The 19832-nt window shown below is 46.4% G+C and overlaps 1 protein-coding gene across 1 annotated transcript in view; it reads left to right on the top strand.

Annotated features, from left to right (window-relative positions):
• The window catches only part of LOC137366191 (uncharacterized), a 179288-nt gene that overhangs the window by 19140 nt on the left and 140316 nt on the right, over positions 1-19832 (top strand). The window contains exon 2 of the mRNA XM_068028181.1: positions 4704-4740. Coding sequence (XP_067884282.1) covers positions 4704-4740 — 37 coding nt within the window. The remainder of the gene's footprint in view (positions 1-4703; positions 4741-19832) is intronic.

The raw sequence follows: 19832 nt of genomic DNA, 5'->3' as shown, positions 1-19832 counted from the left end.
GTTCAGAGAAGGTGCACTAAACAAATATCTGGGATGAGCGGGCTGTCTTATGAGGAAAGGCTGGACAGGTTAGGCTTATGTCATCTGGGGGGGTTAGAAGGTTTAAAGGCGACTTTTTTGAAACATTTATGATGCTGAGTGTTGGACAGAGCAAGTGAGGGCGACAGAGGGAGAAAGAGAGAGAAACAGAGAGAGATAGAGAGAGAGCTCAGCTCATCTGCTGCTGAAACCCTCATCCATGCCTTTGTTACCTCGAGATTTGACTATTCTAACACACTCCTGGCTGGTCTCCCACATTCTACTCTCTGTAACCTTGTGGTCATCCAAAACTCTGCTGTCATCTTCTGAGTTACAGTGAATTCTCTTCACCCAATGTCCCTGTGCTCACTTACCTACATTTACTCTTCGTCCAGTAACACCTCAAAGTTAATATTCTCACTCATGTGAACAGATCCCTCCATGTCCTCACCCCTCTGATTATCCCAAGCCCCTGTCCATTTCTAAAATTCCTGAAACTTGTTCATCTGTAAGTCTTTATCTAATTCGATTTTTAAAGTGAGTTTATTTCCCTCTGTCTCTCTCGATGACCACACGTTTCAGCTCTCCAGCTCAACTGGTGCTGTGGAAGTTTGGATCCATAAAATGGCGTGAGCTGCACTGCCGGTCACATCCAGCACCTTGTGCAGGACACCCACTTCACTTTTCCTAACCTGTCTATTGAATGTCACTTGATCAAACATCTTTCAAACGTCCATATATATAACTTCAATCACACCTCATCAACCCTCTCCATTGTTTTATTCAGGAACTCCATCACGTTTGCCTCACCACCACCTCTCTCCACTCCTCCACTGTTGTTAAATTATCAGACTGCTTATCCGACATCCAGCACTGGATGAGCAGAAATGTCCTCCAATTAAATATTGGGAAGACTGAAGTCATTGTTTTTACTCCCCACTCCAACTCTGTTCACTTGCCATTGATTCTACCCTTCTCCCTGGTAACAGTCTGAGATTCAGACAGTCTGTTTACAAAATTGGTGTTACATTTGACCACAAAATGAGCTTGAACCTCATTTTCAGGATATCATTACCTTAGTAACATTGCCCGACTTCACCCCTGTCTTAGCCCATCTGCTGCTGAAACCTCATTCATGCCTTTGTCACCTCTGGATGTGACTATTCCAACTCACTCCTGGCTGATCTCCCACATTCTACTCTCTGTAAATTTGAGGTCCTCCAAAACTCTTCTGCCCATGTCTTAGCTCACACCAAGTGCTGTTCAGTTATCACTGACCGACATTGGCTCCCAATCAAGCAATGTCCTGATTTTAAAATTTTCATCCCTGTTTTCAAATCCCTCCGTGGCCTCGCCCCTCCCTATTTTTGTAATTGACTCCAGCTCCACAACCCACCGAGATACCTGTCCACCTCTAATTCTGGCCTCTTGTGAATCCCTGATTTTAAAAACTGCACCACTGGTGCCTTCAGCTGACAGGGCCCCAAGCGCTGTAATATCCTCCATACAGCTCTCCACCTCTCCAGCTCGCGTTTCTCCTTGAAGAACAAAGAACAAAGAACAGTACAGCACCGGATCAGGCCATACGGCCCTCCAAGCCTGTTGAAACTAACACCTTCTGCACTTCCGGGGCCCAGATCCCTCTATTCCCTTCCTATTCATGTATTTGTCAAGATGTCCCTTAAACGTCGCTATCATATCTGCTTCCACCACCTCCCCTGGCAGCAAGTTCCAGGCACTCATCTCCCTCTGTGTAAAAAACTTGCCTCGCACATCCCCTCTAATCTTTGCCCCGCACACTTTACACCTATGTCCCCTAGTAACTGACTCTTCCACCCTGAGAAAAAGCTTCTGACTATCCACTCTGTCCATGCCGCTCATAACTTTGTAAACCTCTATCATTTCGCCCCTCCACCTCCGACCTTCCAGTGAAAACAATCCGAGTTTATCCAACCTCTCCTCGTAGCTAATGCCCTCCAGACCAGGCAACATCCTGGTAAACCTCCTCTGTATCCTCTCCAAAGCCTCCACGTCCTTCTGGTAGTGTGGCGACCAGAATTGCACGCAATATTCTCAGTGTGGCCTAACTAAGGTTCTGAACAGCTGCAACATGACTTGCAAATTTTTAAACTCTATGCCCCGACCGATGAAGGCAAGCATGCCGTATGCCTTCTTGACTACCTTATACACCTGCGTTGCCACTTTCAGTGACCTGTGGACCTGTACGCCCAGATCTCTCTGCCTGTCAATACTCCTAAGAGTTCTGCCATTTACTGTATACCTCCCACCTGCATTAGACCTTCCAAAATGCATTAGCTCACATTTGTGCTGATTGAACTCCATCTGCCATATCTCCACCCAAGTCTCCAACCGATCTACATCCTGCTGTATCCTCTGACAATCCTCATCATTATCCGCAAGTCCACCAACCTTTGTATCGTCTGCAAACTTATTAATCAGACCAGCTACATTTTCCTCCAAATCATTTATCGATGCTACAAACAGCAAAGGTCCCAGCACTGATTCCTGCGGAACACCACTAGTCACATCCCTCCATTCAGAAAAAGACCCATCCACTGTTACCCTCTGTCTTCTGTGACTCAGCCAATTCTGTATCCATCTTGCCAGCTCACCTCTGATCCCGTGTGACTTCACCTTTTGCACCAGTCTGCCATGCGGGACCTTGTCAAAGGCTTTATTAAAGTCCATATCGATAACATCCACCGCCTTTCCCTCATCAATCATCTTCGTCACTTCCTCAAAAATCTCAATCAAATTAGTAAGACACGACCTCCCCTTCACAAAACCATGCTGTCTCTCGCTAATAAGTTCGTTTGTTTCCAAAGGGAGTTAATCCTGTCCCGAAGAATCTGCTCTAATAGTCTCCCTGCCGCTGACGTAAGGCTCACCGGCCTATAATTTCCTGGATTATCATTACCACCCGTCTTAAACAAAGGAACAACATTGGCTATTCTCCAGTCCTCCAGGATCTCACCTGCAGCCAATGTGGCACTCATTAAAGCCTGCCTCTTTGACCAAGCTGCATGTTTGAGCAAGCTTTTGGTCATCTGACCTGATATCTCCTGTTGTGTCTCAGTGTCATACTTTGCGTCTGAATGCTCCTGTGAAGTACCTTGTGATGTTTAGTGACATTAACGGCACTATAACGGCACAATAAGTTGTTGTTGCTAGATACATGGAAAATAGGAGCAGGAATAGGCCAATAGGCCATTCGGCCATTTGAGCCTGCGCCGCCATTCATTATGATCATTGCTGAATATCCAACTCAGTAATCTGTTCCTCCTTTCGCCCTAAATCCTTTGAATCCTTTAGACCCCAGAGCTATATCTAACTCATACTTGGAAAGATACAACCTTTTGGTCTCAACTGCTTTATGTGGTAGGGAATTCCACAGGCTCACCACTCTCTGGGTAAAGAAATATCTCCTCATTACAGTCCTGAAAGGATTACCCCATATCTTTAGACTATGACCCCTTGTTCTGGACTCCCACACCATCGGGAACATCCTTCCTGCATCTACCCTGTCAAGACCTGTTAGAATTTTGTAGGTTTCCATCAGATCCACCCTCACTCTTCTGAACTCCAGCGAATATAATCCTAACCAATTCAATCTCTCCTCATATGTCAGTCGTGTCATCCCTGTAATCAGTCTGCTAAACCTCTGCTGCACTCCCTCCATAGCAAGAGCATCCTTCCTCAGATAAGGAGACCAAAACTGGAGACAATATTCCAGGTGTGACCTCACCAAGGCTCTTTATAATTGCAGCAAGACATCCCTGCTCCTGTACTCAAATCCTCTTGCTGTTGAAGATTGCCAGACGTCATTTGTCATTAGCATATCCAGGTTGATAGCCAGTTACTTTCCACTGATTTTCCAAGCAAAAAAATGTTTATATCCTGGGTTATCACCTCTAGAAATTTCCCTCGCAGTGACACTAGTCTGGCTGGGCAGTAATTACAGGGTTTACCCCATCTCTCCTTTTTTAAATAGGGTGTAACATTTACATCCCTCCAGTCTCTGGCACCACTCCACTATCCAAGGAGGACTGAAAGATGCTGGAAAGTGTCTCTTATTTACACCATTCCTTCCCTCAGTAACCCTCACAAAACGCATGCAGACTGGGTAAATGTTCTACTTTATTGTGCTGCAAAAAGTGCTTGCTTGAAAGAGGTTAACTGAACCTGTTTGTTCAGTGACTGTAATTAATGTCAGTCACCATGGACCCTAATTGTGTTACTGGAGAATTTCCCTCTTCTATTAATAAGGGACTCCTTTCAATGTGCTTTCACAGAGAGTCAGCGAGAGCATTAGCCCTGGCATTAACAGGATCAGCAGCTCCATAGAGAGGGAGAGGATAGATTAGAATCAGAGAACAATAGATTGGAATGTTGCACCAGTGGGTCAGAATCTGAGAACAATAGATTGGAATGTTACAACAATGGGTCAGAATCTGAGAACGAAAGATTGGAATGTGACAACAATGGGTCAGAATCTGAGTACAATAGATTGGAATGTTAAAACAATGGGTCAGAATCTGAGAACAATGTATTGGAATATTACAATGGACAGGAGTTTATCCTCCAATCTTTACTATCTTTCTACATATTATGATCAGTACTCATTAGACCATCGGATCTATCTCGTACTGAAGATTATTCAATACATTTACTATCCCATCCTCGCTATTGTTGGTGTTCCTGGTAAGTCACTCTCTCCAGTTATTAATTCTATAAACCATGTTTAACTGCTTCTGTAATTTACTCTGCACATCTTGCTGCGGCTGTTATTCCTGGTGAATATCTCCAGCTATTGGCTCTAGAAACCATTGTTAATGGTATTATAGTTCTTGTCATCTACTCTCTCATCTTTTCTGCTGCTGTCTCTATTTCCAGCTAGGAGAACAGTAAACACTATTTCACTGAAATACTGTTCTGTCATGTAAATTTTGGGAAGACTGAAGCCAGTGTCTTTGGTCTCCACCGCAAACTCCATCCCCTATCAGTGAAATACATACCCCACTCTGTCCATTGTCTGACACTGAACCAGACTGTTTACAGCCTCTGTGTTATATTTATAGCTGAGCTGAGTTCATCTCCATATTCTCTCCATCACCAATCCTACCCTGCCACCTCTTAATATCATCCATCTCCACCTCTGCCTCAGCCCACCTGCAGCAGAACCTTCATCTGTGCCTTTGTTAAATCCAGACTTGACTACTTCAATTCTATCCTGGTCACCCTTCCAGTTATAAACCTCAATAAACCACAGCCCATCCAGAACTCTGCTGCCTGTATCCTAACATACACCAAATCCCGATCACCCATCACCCTGTACTCACTGATCTAGATTGGCTCCCGGTCTAGCAGCAACTTAATTTTAATTAGAAGTTATTAGAAGTTATTAGAACATTACAGGGTAGTACAGGCCCTTCGGCCCTCGATGTTGCGCCGACCTGTGAAACCATCTGACCTACACTATTCCATTTTCATCCATATGTCTATCCAATGACCACTTAAATGCCCTTAAAGTTGGCGAGTCTACTACTGTTGCAGGCAGGGCGTTCCACGCCCCTACTACTCTCTGAGTAAAGAAACTACCTCTAACATCTGTCCTATATCTATCACCCCTCAACTTAAAGCTATGTCCCCTCGTGTTTGCCATCGCCATCTGAGGCAAAAGACTCTCACTATCCACCCGATCCAACCCTCTGATTATCTTATATGTCTCTATTAAGTCACCTCTCCTCCTCCTTCTCTCCAATGAAAACAACCTCAAGTCCCTCAGCCTTTCCTCGTAAGACCATCCCTCCAAACCAGGAAACATCCTAGTAAATCTCCTCTGCACCCTTTCCAAAAACTTGAACATCCTTCCTATAATGCGGTGACCAGAACTGCATGCAATACTCAAGGTGCGGTCTCACCAGAGTTCTGTAAAGCTGCAGCATGACCTCGTGGCTCCGAAACTCGATCCCCCTACTAATAAAAGCTAACACACCATATGCCTTCTTAACAGCCCTATTAACCTGGGTAGCAACCTTCAGGGATCTATGCACCTGGACACCAAGATCTCTCTGTTCATCTGCACTACCAAGAATCTTCCCATTAGCCCAGTACTCTGCATTCCTGTTACTCCTTCCAAAGTGAATCACCTCGCACTTTTCCGCATTAAACTCCATTTGCCATCTCTCAGCCTAGCTCTGCAGCCTATCGATGTCCCTCTGTACCCTACAACATCCTTCGGCACTATCCACAACTCCACCAGCCTTAGTGCCATCCGCAAATTTACTAACCCACCCTTCTACACCCTCTTCCAGGTCATTTATAAAAATGACAAACAGCAGTGGCCCCAAAACAGATCCTTGCGGTACACCACTAGTAGCTAAACTCCAGGATGAACATTTGCCATCAACCACCACCCTCTGTCTTCTTTCAGCTAGCCAATGTCTGATCCAAAGCCCTAAATCACCTTCAACCCCATACATCCGTATTTTCTGCGATAGCCTACCGTGGGGAACCTTATCAAACGCCTTACTGAAATCCATATACACCACATCCACTGCTTTACCCTCATCCACCTGTTTGTTCACCTTCTCGAAAAACTCAATATGGTTTGTGAGGCACGACCTACCCTTCACAAAACCGTGCTGACTATCGCTAATGAACTTATTCTTTTCAAGATGATCATAAATCCTGTCTCTTATAACCTTTTCCATCATTTTACCCACAACAGAAGGAAGGCCCACAGGCCTATATTTCCCAGGGCTGTCTCTACTCCCCTTATTGAACAAGGGGACAACATTTGCTATCATCCAGTCTTCCGGCACTATTCCTGTCGACAATGACGACATAAAGATCAAGGACAAAGGCTCTGCAATCTCCTCCCTGGCTTCCCAGAGAATCCTAGGATAAATCCCATCTGGCCCAGGGGACTTATCTATTTTCACACTTTCCAAAATTGCTAACACCTCCTCCTTGTGAACCTCAATCCCGTCTCCCTAGTAGTCTGAATCTCTGTATTCTCCTCGACAACATTTTCTTTCTCTACTGTAAATACTGACGAAAAATATTCATTTAACACATCCCCTATCTCCTCTGATTCCACACAGAACTTCCCACTACTATCCTTGATTGGCCCTAATCTAACTCTGGTCATTCTTTTATTCCTGATATACCGAAAGAAAGCCTTAGGGTTTTCCCTGATCCGATCCGCCAATGACTTCTCATGTCCTCTCCTTGCTCTTCTTTGCACTCCCTTTAGATCCTTCCTGCCTAGCTTGTAACTGTCAAGCGCCCTAACTGAGCCTTCACGTCTCATCCTCACATAAGCCCTCTTCTTCCTCTTGACAAGCACTTCAACTTCTTTAGTAAACCACGGCTCCCTCACTCGACAACTTCCTCCCTGGCTGACAGGTACATCCTGATCAAGGACACGCAGTAGCTGCTCCTTGAATAAGCTCCACATTTCGATTGTTCCCATCCTCTGCAGTTTCCTTCCCCATCCTACGCATCGTAAATCTTGCCGAATCGCATCAGAAGTTCCTTTCCCCCAGCTATAATTTTTGCCCTGCGGTATATACCTGTCCCTGCCCATCGCTAAGGTAAACCTAACCGATTTGAGATCACTATCACCAAAGTGCACACCTACATCTAAATCGAACACCTGGCCGGGTTCATTACCCAGTACCAAATCCAATGTGGCATCGCCCCTGGTTGGCCTGTCTACATACCATGTCAGAAAACCCTCCTGCACACACTGGACATAAACTGACCCATCTGAAGTACTCGAACTATAGTATTTCCAGTCAATATTTGGAAACTTAAAGACCCCACAACAACTACCCTGTTACTCTCGCCCCTGTCGAGAATCATCTTCGCTATCCTTTCCTCTACAACTCAGGAACTATTAGGAGGTCTGTTGAAGACTCCCAACAGGGTGCCCTCTCCTCTCCTGTTTCTAACCTTGGCCCATACTACCTCAGTCGACGAGTCCTCAAACGTCCTTTCTGTCGCTGTAATACTCTCCTTGATTAACAATGCCACACCCCCCCAACCCCCCCCCTCCGCCCCCCCATTTTTTACCATCTTCTCTGTTCTTACTGAAACATCTACATCCCGGAACCTGCAACATCCATTCCTGCCCCTGCTCTACCCATGTCTCCGAAATGGCCACTACATCGAGATCCCAGGTACCAACCCATGCTGCAAGCGCACCCACCTTATTCCGGATGCTCCTGGCGTTGGAGTAGACACACTTTAAACCAAGTTCTTGCTTGCCAGTGCCTTCTTGCGTCCTTGTAACCTTATCCCTGACCTCACTACTCTCAACATGCTGCACACTGGAACTACAATTTCGGATCCCCTTCCCCTGTTGAATTAGTTTAAACCCCCCCGAAGAGCACTAGCAAATCTCCCCTCCCAGGATATTGGTACCCCTCTGGTTCAGGTGAAGACCATCCTGTTTGTAGAGGTCCCACCTACCCCAGAAAGACCCCCACTTATCCAGGAAACCAAAACCCTCCCTCCTGCACCATCCCTGCAGCCATGTGTTCAAATCCTCTCTCTCCCTATTCCTCGCTTCGCTATCACGTGGCACGGGCAACAACCGAGAGATAACATCTCTGTTTGTTCTCGCTCTAAGCTTCCACCCTCGCTCCCTGAATTTCTGTCTTAAATCCCCATCTCTCTTCCTACCTATGTCGTTGATGTCTATGTGGACCACGACTTGGGGCTGCTCCCGCTCCCCCTTAAGGATCCCAAAAACACGATCCGAGACATCACGAACCCTGGCACCTGGGAGGCAACACACCAACCGTGAGTCTCTCTCGTTCCCACAGAACCTCCTATCTGTTCCCCTAACTATGGAGTCCCCAATGACTAATGCTCTGCTCCTCTTCCCCCTTCCCTTCTGAGCAACAGGGACAGACTCTGTGCCAGATACCTGTATCCCATTGCTTACCCCTGCTACGTCGGCCCCCGCAACAGTATCCAAAACGGTATACCTGTTAATATTCTCATTCTTCTGTTTGAATCCCTCCTTGGCCTCACTCCTCCAATTGGTCCCATTTCCGTGGCCATTATCATATTCCTGCAAATATTTTTCCTTCAATCTTCTCTCAATTCTACTTTAAAAGTGAATTTATTTCCCTGTATATATCTCCCCGCCCACGGTTTTCTGTTCAACTGCACCACTGGTGCTGATGATATGGAAACTGGGATCCATAAAATGATGTGAACCACACAGCCGACCACTTCTAGTGTCATCAGCACAGTGCCCCATGCGGGGAAGGGCTTTAGTGTGGTCAGCACAGTGTCCCATGCTGGACAGAGCTCTAGTGTGGTCAGCACGGTGTCCCATGCTGGGCATGTATCTCGTGTGGTCAGCACAGTGCCCCATGGCGGACAGGGCTCTAGTGTGGTCAGCATAGTGCTCCATGCTGGACAGGGCTCTAGTGTGGTCAGCAGAGTTCCCCATGCTGTACAGGGCTCTAGTGTGGTCAGCGCGGTGTCCCATGCTGGGCAGGGCTCTAGTGTGGTCAACACAATACCCCATGCTGGACAGGGCTCTAGTGTGGTCAGCACAGTGCCCCATGCTGGTCAGGGCTCTAGTGTGGTCAGCACAGTGTCCCAAGCTGGTCAGGGCTCTATTGCGGTCACCACAGTGTCCCATGCTGGTCAGGGCTCTTGTGTGATCAGCACGGTGGCCCATGCTGGACAGGGCTCCCGTGTGGTCATCACGGTGTCCCATTCTGGTCAGGGCTCTAGTGTGATCAGCACAGTGCACCATACTGTACAGGGCTCTAGTGTGATCAGCACAATGCCCCATGCTGGGCAGGGCTCTAGAGTGGTCAGCACGGTGTCCCATGCTGGACAGGGCTCTCGTGTGGTCAGCACGGTGTCCCATGCTGGGCAGGGCTCTAGTGTGGTCAGCACAGTGCCCCATAAAGGACAGGGCTCTAGTGTGGTCAGCACGGTGTCCCATGCTGGACAGGGCTCTAGGGTGGTCTGCACGGTGTCCCATGCTGGGCAGGGCTCTAGTGTAGACAGCACGGTGCCTCTTGCTGGGTCCGTCTCTAGCCCAGACAATCTGAGCATGTGCTGTTAGTGTGAAGTGGTGTCTGAATATGACGTGATTCAGCCATTCCAGCAGCTTTGATGTACGTCATTGAAACTTGGTCTGTGCATGTCCACTGACCGTATGTGTTCGTCAAATCTCAGCTGAATATACATTCAGCAGCACGCGGAAATGGGCGAGGTACTAAATGAATACTTTGCATCAATATTCACCAAAGAGAAGGACTTGGTGGATGATGAGTCTAGGGATGGGAGTGTAGATAGTCTGTTCATGTCGTTCTCAAAAAGGAGGTGTTGGGAGTCTTGAAAAACATTAAGGTAGATAAGTCCCCAGGATCTGATGGAATCTACCCCAGAATACGGAGGGAGGCGAAGGAGGAATTGCTGGGGCCTTGACAGAAATCTTTGTATCCTCATTGGCTCCAGGTGAGGTCCCAGAAGACTGGAGAATAGCCAATGTTGTTCTTCTGTTTATGAAGGGTATCAAGGCTAATCCAGGAAATTACAGGACGGCGAGCTTGACATCAGTGGTGGTAGAGAGGATTCTTCGGGACAGGATTTACTCCCATTTGGAAACACATGAACTTATTAGCGAGAGGCAGCATGGTTTTGTGAAGGGGAGGTCGTGTCTCCCAAACTTGATTGAGTTTTTTGAGTAAGTGACAAAGATGATTGATGAAGGAAGGGCAGTGGATGTTGTCTACATGGACTTCAGTGAAGCCTTTGACAAGGTCCCACATGGCAAATCGATACAAAAGGTGAAGTCACACGGGATCAGAGGTGAGCTGACAAGATGGATACAGAACTGGCTCGGTCATAGAAGACAGAGGGCAGCAGTGGAAGGGTGCTTTTCTGAATGGAGGGATGTGACTAGTGGTGTTCCGCAGGGATCAGTGCTGGGACCTTTACTGTTTGTAGTATATATAAATGATGTGGAGGAAAATGTAGCTGGTCTGATTAGTACGTTTACAGACGACACAAAGGTTGGTGGAGTTGCGGACAGTGATGAGGATTGTCAGAGGATACGGCAGGATATAGATCAGTTGGAGACTTGGGTGGAGAAATGGCAGATGGACAGCTGGAGTACGTGAAGGGATCTACCAAGAGGCGTGCAGCCGAGATCGGGCACCTAGAGAGGGAGGTACTTGACTTGGAGTCCCGTCTCGGTCAAGCCGTCGCGGAGATTCTTTCTTGTTGAGATGGTGATTGCCAGGCACCTGAGTGGCACGAATGTTACTTGCCACTTCTCAGACCAAGCCTGGATATTGTCCAGATATTTCTGCTGCTGGACATGTGTTGCTTCAGTATCTGAGGGGTGGTGAATGGTGCTGAACTTTGTGCAATCATCAGCAAACATCATCACTTCTGACCTTTTCACTGAAGGAAGGTCATTGATGGAGCAGCTGAAGATGGTTGGGCCCCGGACACAGCCCTGAGGAACTCCTGTAGTGATGTTCTGGAGCTGAGCTAATTGATCACCAATGACCACAGCCATCTTCCTTTGCGTGAGGTATGACTCCAACCAGCGGAGAGTTGTCCCCCTGATTTCCATTGATTCCAGTTTTGTTCGGGCTCTTTGATGCCATTCTCAGCCAAATGCTGCCTTCATGTCAAGGGAAGTCACCCTCACCTCATCTCCTGTGTACAGCTCTTTTGTCCATGTTTGAACCAAGGCTGCAATGAGTGCAGGAGCTGAGTGGCCCTGGCAGAACCCAAACTGATCGTCTGTGATTAAGTTATTGCTAAGCAAGTGCTGTTTAACGGCGCAGTTGACAGCAGGGAGATGTTGGCGTAATGGTAATGTCATTGGCATAGTAATCTAAAAGACCAGACGAGTGTTCTGGCGGCATGAGTTCGAAACCCACCACAACAAATAATGAAAATTGAATTTAATTATTAAAATCTGGAGTTTAAAAAGTTGGTCCAATGGTGCCACGCCACCTTTGCCAATTGTGGTTAAAAACTCATCTGTTTCAATGATGTACTCCAGCGAAGGAAATCTGTCGTCCTGAACTGGTTTGGTCTGCATGTGACTCCAGATGCACAGCAATGTGGTTGACTCTAAAATGGCTGAGCAAGCCACTCAGTTCAAGGACAATTAGGGATGGGCAATAAATGCTGGCCTCACCAGCGATGCACACATCCCATGAACTGACACAACACCATCCATCACTTTCGGATTATTGAGAGTAGACTGTTGGGGTGGTAATTGGCGGGTTGGACTTGTCCTGCTTTTTGTGTACAGGACATTCCTGGGCAATTTCCCACATTTCCGAGTAGATGCCAGTCTTGTAGCTGTACTGGAATAGTTTCGCTAGAGGAGTGGCAACTTCTGGAGCACAGGTCTTCAGGTTGTCAGGGCCCATAGTCTTTGCAGTATCCAGTGCCTTCAGTAATTTCTTGATTTCACGTGGAGTGAATCGAATTGGCTAAAGTCTGGCGTCTGTGATGCTGGGGACTTCAGGAGGAGGCTGAGATGGATCATTAAATTGGCACTTCTGGCTGATGATTTTAGCAAATGCTTCAGCATTATCTTTCGCACTGATGTTCTGAGCTCGCCCATCATTGGGAATGGGGATATTTGTGTAACTTCCTCCTCCAGTTAGTTGTTTAGTTGTCCACCACCATTCATGATTGGATGTCGCACGACTAAACAAAGAACAAAGAACAGTACAGCACAGGGACAGGCCATTCGGCCCTCCAAGCCTGCGCCGATCTTGATGTCTGCCTAAACTAACACCTTCTGCAATTCTGGGCCCCGTATCCCTCTATTCCCTTCCTATTCATGCATTTGTCAAGATGTCTCCTAAGCGTCGCTATCGTATCTTCTTCCACCACCTCCCCTGGCAGCAAGTTCCAGGTACTCACCACTGTCTGTGTAAAAAACTTGCCTCGCACATCCCCTCTAAAATTTGCCCCAGCACCTTAAACCTATGTCTCCTAGTAACTGACTCTTCCACCCTGGGAAAAAGCTTCTGACTATCCACTCTGCCCACGCCGCTCAAAACTTAGTAAACCTCTATCATGTCGCCCCTCCACCTCCGTCGTTCCAGTGAAAACAATCCGAGTTTTTCCAACCTCTCCTCATAGCTGATGCCCTCCAGACCAGGCAACATCCTGGTAAACCTCTTCCGTACCCTCTCCAAAGCCTCCACGTCCTTCTGGTAGTGTGGCGACCAGAATTGCGCGCAATATTCTAAGTGTGGCCTAACTAAGGTTCCGTACAGCTGCAACATGACTTGCTAATTTGTATACTCTCTGCCCCGACCGATGAAGGCAAGCATGCCGTATGCCTTCTTGACTACCTTAACCACCTGCATTGCTAATTTCAGTGACCTGTGGACCTGTACGCCCAGATCTCTCTGCCTGTCAATGCTTCTAATGGTTCTGCCATTTACTGTATTCCTCCCACCTGCATTAGACTTTCCAAAATGCATTAGCACACATTTCTCCGATTGAACTCCATCTGCCATTTCTCCGCCCAAGTCTCCAACCGATCTATATCCTGCTGTATCCTCTGACAATCCTCATCATTATCCGTAACTCCACCAACCTTTGTGTCGTCTGCAAACTTACTAATCAGCCGAGCTACATTTTCCTCCAAATCATTTATATATACTCCAAACAGCAAAGGTCCCAGCACTGATCCCTGCAGAGCTTAGATCTGATCCATTGGTTGTGGGTCGCTCAGTCTTATTTATTTCATGCTGCTTCCGCTATTTTGCATGCTAGTAGTCCTGCTAGTTGTAGCTTCACCAGGTTGTCACCTCATTTCGAGTTATGCCTGGTGCTGCTGCTGGCATGACCTCTTGCACTCTTCATTGAAATAGGGTTGGTCTCCTTGCTCGATGGTAATGGTAGAGTGTTGGATATGCCGGGTCATGTGATTACAGATTGTGTTTCAGTACAACTATGCTGCCGCTGATGGCACACGGCGTCTCATAGAAGCCCTGTTTTGAGTTGCTGAATCTGTTTGAAATCTATCCCATTTAGCACGGTGATAGTGCCACACAACATAATGGTGGGACCCTCAGTGTGAAGGCGGGACTTTGTCTCCTCAAGGATGTGTGATGGTCACTCCTACCAATACTGTCATGGACAGCTGCATCTGTGACAATTAAATTCGGGAGGACGAGGTCAAATAGAATTTTCCCTCATACTTGTTCCCTCACCACCTGCCGCAGACCCAGTTAGCAGCTATTTCTTTTAGGACTCTGCCAGCTCAGTCAGTAATGGTGTTACTGAGCCATTCTTGCTGATGGACATTGAAGTCCCCCACCCAGAGAACATTTTGTGCCCCTGCTACCCTCAGTGCTTTTTCCAGTTGGAGTTCAACATGGAGGACTACTGACTCATCAGCTGAGGGAGGGCGGTAGGTGGTTATCAGCAGGAGGTTTCATTGCCCATGTCTGACCTGACGCTGTGAAGCTTCATGGGGTCTGAAGACAAAGGTCTTTCCTGCTGCCGGGAGAGGACATACCCGGGATGATGATGGCAGTGGCTGGGACAATGTCTATAATCTATGATTCTATGGGTATGGCTATGTCAGGGTGTTGCTTGACTAGTCTGTGGACAGCTCTCCCAACTTTGGCAAAAGCCCCCAGATGTTAGTAAGGTTGACTTTAAAAGGTGGACAGGGCTGGGTTTGTCTTCCTCATTTCCGGTGCCTAGATCGATGTCGAGTTGTCCGTATGGTTTCATTTCTTTTTTCGATTTTCTAGCTGTTTCGTACAACTGAGCAGCTTGCTAGGCCATTTCAGAATCAACCACATTGCTGTGAGTCTGGAGTCCCATGTTGGCCAGCCCAGGTTAGGATGGCAGATTTCCTTTCCGAAAGGACATTAGTGAACCAGATGTGTCTTTACAACAATTGACAATGAACATCATTAGAATAGATATTTTAATTCTAGAGTTTTAATAAAGATGATTAATGATGTCAGATTATGTCTTGTTTTGAAATGTAAATAAACTAGAAATTCTCTAAGTAACAGTTTGTAAGACGTCAGTCATGTAAGGGATTTGAATTGTTTAATTGTCCCGTGGTTTAAAACGTGTATGTGCCAGGAAGGAAATCTGCTATTGTTTGTGCTGCTAACAATCCTGAGGCATCTGTAACATCCGCAAGGGGTGATGAAATTACAGAAGGAAATGTAAACACATGCTCACCATCAAGGCAGTCTCTCATATCACAGTCTGAACAAAGAATTAGACATCTCATTGGACAATTGGAGCTTACGGTGGATTTTGATAGGACAGTGTGATCTTGTCAATGAAACATCCGGCCCACCTTGATATGAAAGGTATAAAAATCATTGCAAATTGTTATTCAGTGATAAGGTCGAGGAGCTTGGTCAGTTACTGAACGATTAACAGGGAGGTAAATGCTCACTGGGTTATCATTTTTGCACAACTCCTTGTAGCATGTTTGTAACTAATGGGTGTATTGCTTACAGGTACATTGTGAATGGCTATTTTATATAATTGTTAACTAGTAGTATTCCTACTGAATCTAGTAGAGTCATTGATATTTAATTTGAGATTTGAGTGTTGTCTCATCTGTAAAAAGAGAAGCAGAGTTAACGTTTCAGGTCAGTGACCCTTCTTCGGAACTGACAAACATTAGAAAAGTCACAGGTTATAAGCAAGTGAGGTGGGGGTGGGGCAAGAGATAACAAAGGAGGTCTAGATTGGACCAGGCCACATAGCTGACCAAAAGGTCACGGAGCAAAGGCAAACAACATGTTAATGGTGTGTTGAAAGACAAACATTAGCACCGATTAGGTGTTAATACACCGAATATTGAACAGCAGCAAGTGCAAACCTGAAAAAAAAACGCTATGTTCCCTGGTCCAATCTAGACCTCCTTTGTTATCTCTTGCCCCACCCCCACCTCACTTGCTTATAACCTGTGACTTTTCCAATGTTTGTCAGTTCCGAAGAAGGGTCACTGACCCGAAACGTCAACTCTGCTTCTCTTTTCACAGATGCTGCCAGAGCTGCTGAGTGGTTCCAGCATTTCTTGTTTTTATTTCAGATTTCCAGCATCCGCAGTATTTTGCTTTTATTGCAGATGCAGGTAAGATGTTTCCCCAGGTTGAGGAGTTTGGAGCCAGGTGACATAATTTCAAAATAAGGGGTTGCCATTTCGGACAGAGATGAGGAGACATTTCTTTACTCAGAAGGTTGTGAATCTTTGGAATTCTGCAACCCAAGAGGGCTGTGGAAGCTCAGTCATTGAGTATGTTCAAAACAGAGATTGACAGATTTCTCAATACAAATGCCCAAAGCGGATATAAGGATAGTATAGGGGGAAAGGCATTGAAGTGGAAGTTCACCCATGATCCTATGAAATGGTGCAGCAGTCTCGATGGTCTGAATGGACGATGGCTGCTCCTATGTTCCTACTCTATCATTGGTGGCTTTGCCTTCAGCTGCCGAGGCCCTAAGCTCTGGGAGAGAAGAGCAAAACTTCTTTAAGGTAGGCATTCCTGGAAGAGAAGTGGCAGTGAATTAAACACTAAAATAAAAGGAAAATACAGCAAATCTGGAACTCTGAAATGAGAACCGATAGTGCGGGAACTACTCAGCAGGGCTGGCAGCACTTGTGTAGAGAGAAACAGAGTTAATTTTTCAGATCAGTGACCCTTCATCAGAACTGGCCAGAAATGTTGAGTGTTTCCAGCACTTACTGCTCTCATCCCTAAGCTCTGGAATTCTCTCCCTAAACCCGAAATTCAGTAAGGGTAATGAGTGACTGAATTTTAAGAGATCTAAGACTTGTATAAATAATGGTTTTTCAGATTCGAGGAAGGTATTCCCCAAGGGTCAGTGCTAGGACTACTGAATTTTTTCTGATCTGTATAAATGATTTAGATATTGGAATACAGAGCAATATTTCAAAATTTGCTGATGATACCAAACTTGGAGGCGGGGCAGAAAGTGCAGTTGATACTGATCGATGTAACAGGACATAGATAGGCTAGCAGAATGGGGAGATGAGAGTCAGATGGAATTTAATACAGATAAGTGTGAGGTGATACATTTTATGAGAAGTAATAGGGAGAGGCAATATACACTTAACGGTGCAGTTCTAAAGAGTGTGCAGGGGCAGAGGGATATGGGTTCATGTGCATAGATCTTGAAGGTGGCAGGACATATTGAGAGAGTCATTATTAAAGTATTTGGGATGTTGGGCTTCATAAATAGTAGTAGTGAGTACAGAAGACGGCAAGTTATGTTGAACAAATAAGAAAGAACAAAGAACAGTACAGCACAGGAATAGGCCATTCTGCCCTCCAAACCTGCGCCGATCTTGATGCCTGCCGAAACTAACACATTCTGCACTTCCGGGGCCCATATCCATCTATTCCCTTCCTATTCATATATTTGTCAAGATCTCTCTTAAACGTCGCTATCGTATCTGCTTCCACCACCTCCCCTGGCAGCAAGTTCCAGGCACTCACCACCCTCTGTGAAAAAAAAACTAGCCTCGCACATCCCCTCTAAACTTTGCCCCTCGCACCTTAAACCTATGACCCCTAGTAACTGACTCTTCCACCCTGGGAAAAAGCTTCTGACTATCCACTCTGTCCATGCCGCTCATAACTTTGTAAACTTCTATCATGTCGCCCCTCCACCTCCGTCTTTCCAGTGAAAACAATCCGAGTTTTTCCAAACTCTCCTCATAGCTAATGCCCTCCAGACCAGGCAACATCCTGGTAAACCTCCTCTGTACCATCTCCAAAGCCTCCACGTCCTTCTGGCAGTGTGGCGACCAGAATTGCAAGCAATATTCTAAGTGTGGCCTAACTAAGGTTCTGTACAGCTGAACATTAATAAAGCTCTGGTTACGCCCCAATTGGAGTACTACATCCAGTTCTGTTCACCACACTTTAGGAAGGATGTGAGAGCCCTTAACAGGGTGTAGAGTAGATTTACAAGAATGGTTCCAGAAATGGAGGATATTATCTACAAGGTTAATCTGGAAAAGCTGGAATTGCTTTCCTTGGAGTAAAGGAGATTGAGGGGAGATTTGATAGAAGTATACAAGATAATGGCATGTTTGGATAAGGCAGACAGGGAAAGATGTCCCCATTAACTAATGTTACAAGGACTAGAGTTAAGGTTGTAGGCAAGAGATACAGGGGGATGTGAGGAACAATTTTTTTACACAGTGAGTGGGAATGGCCTGGAAATCACTGCCTACGAGGGTGGTGGAAGCAGAGATGGTGAATGATTTCAAAAGGATATTGATTGGACGCTTGAGAGAAATAAACATGCCGGAATATGGAGACAGAGCTGGGGAATGAGATTGACGAGATTTATCTACCAAGAGCTGGCATGGACTCGACGGGCCGAATAGCCTAATTCTCTGCTGAAATGGCTATGCCTCTATGACTCTCTGACAGGGGATTACTATTACTACTGCTTTCCTATACTGGGAAAGTTTATAATGGACTGGACAGTATCACCCTGCTGAATCCCGTGATGGAAGTGAAATGTTTGATGCCTCAGACCGTGGATAACAAATGTCCTTCACAAACAGAGTAAATCAGTTCAGACCCACTCACAATTCTGGAGTCATTCGCAATGGGGAGTAGTTTCGCCTGGTTTTCTCTACATAGGACAGCAGCCAGGCTCTTCATTGTGTCCCCCACCTCCATGCGGAAAGACTTGTCAGGGTTAGGTGAGATAAGACACGTTGCCTGGGCGACAGCTTTCATCAGTTGTGTTGATTCTTACGTGCTCTCTTCAATCCAACTGGGTTAAACCTGGTCATCATCACCATTAAGTAATTCATAAAGAGGAATCACAGTCTCTGCAAATCGAGGAATGAGGGTGCACTGATGTCCCCCAGCCTGAGGATAGGTCACAGGGCAGTCTTTGAGGTGGACAGGGGTAGACACTGGATGAGGGTCCACTGATACCCCACCAGCCTGAGGATAGGACACAGGGCAGTCTTTGAGGTGGACAGGGGTAGACAGTGGATGAGGTCCGCTCATATCTCACAAGCCTGAGGATAGGACACAGGGCAGTCTTTGAGGTGGACAGGGGTAGACACTGGATGAGGTCCGCTCATATCTCACAAGTCTGAGGATAGGACACAAGGCAGTCTTTGAGTCGGACAGGGGTAGACACTAGATGGTTTCGACATGCTGTTGGGCTGGGCTGATGCTGGATGATCCAATCTGGACAGCTAGAAACATGACACGATCTTGCACCAGTTGGGCCTTACGTGGATGGTCTTTTAGTCCAGCTCCCAAAGTAACAGCACTAGTTCCTGTAAAAGGGTTAAATGTATGGACACGGTCTGCGGTGATGAGGAGGAGAGCATCGACGAATTGCAGCAAGCATGAAGACTGTGAAAAGCTCATAAGGGCCCCAGCCATACGTTTGTGGAAAATAGTGGGATTATTGTGGAACCCCTTGTGACAGACATGTCCAGGGGTATCTCTGATCCTCAGAAGTGAATCTGAATTTAAATTGTTTCTCTAGTTTTACTGGGATACTCCAATAACCATTCGAGACATCCAGGGTGGAGAAGACAGCCCTGCCACTGGGAATCTGGGAGAGTAGGGTGGGCGTCTCTCAGACAACTGGGTTAAAATAGGGGTGACTGAGCTGATGTTGTGGTGGTCAAGAGACAGTCACCAGCTGCCGTTCGGTTTTCTAACCGGCCACGTCGTGCAGTTAGTAGTGAATGTGCCTTTCTGACCTACACC

Source organism: Heterodontus francisci, unplaced genomic scaffold (genome assembly GCF_036365525.1).
Source record: "Heterodontus francisci isolate sHetFra1 unplaced genomic scaffold, sHetFra1.hap1 HAP1_SCAFFOLD_319, whole genome shotgun sequence".
NCBI lineage: Eukaryota > Metazoa > Chordata > Chondrichthyes > Heterodontiformes > Heterodontidae > Heterodontus > Heterodontus francisci.
Note: the sequence above shows the minus strand (reverse complement) of the source record. Positions and strands in the feature narration are given on the sequence as shown.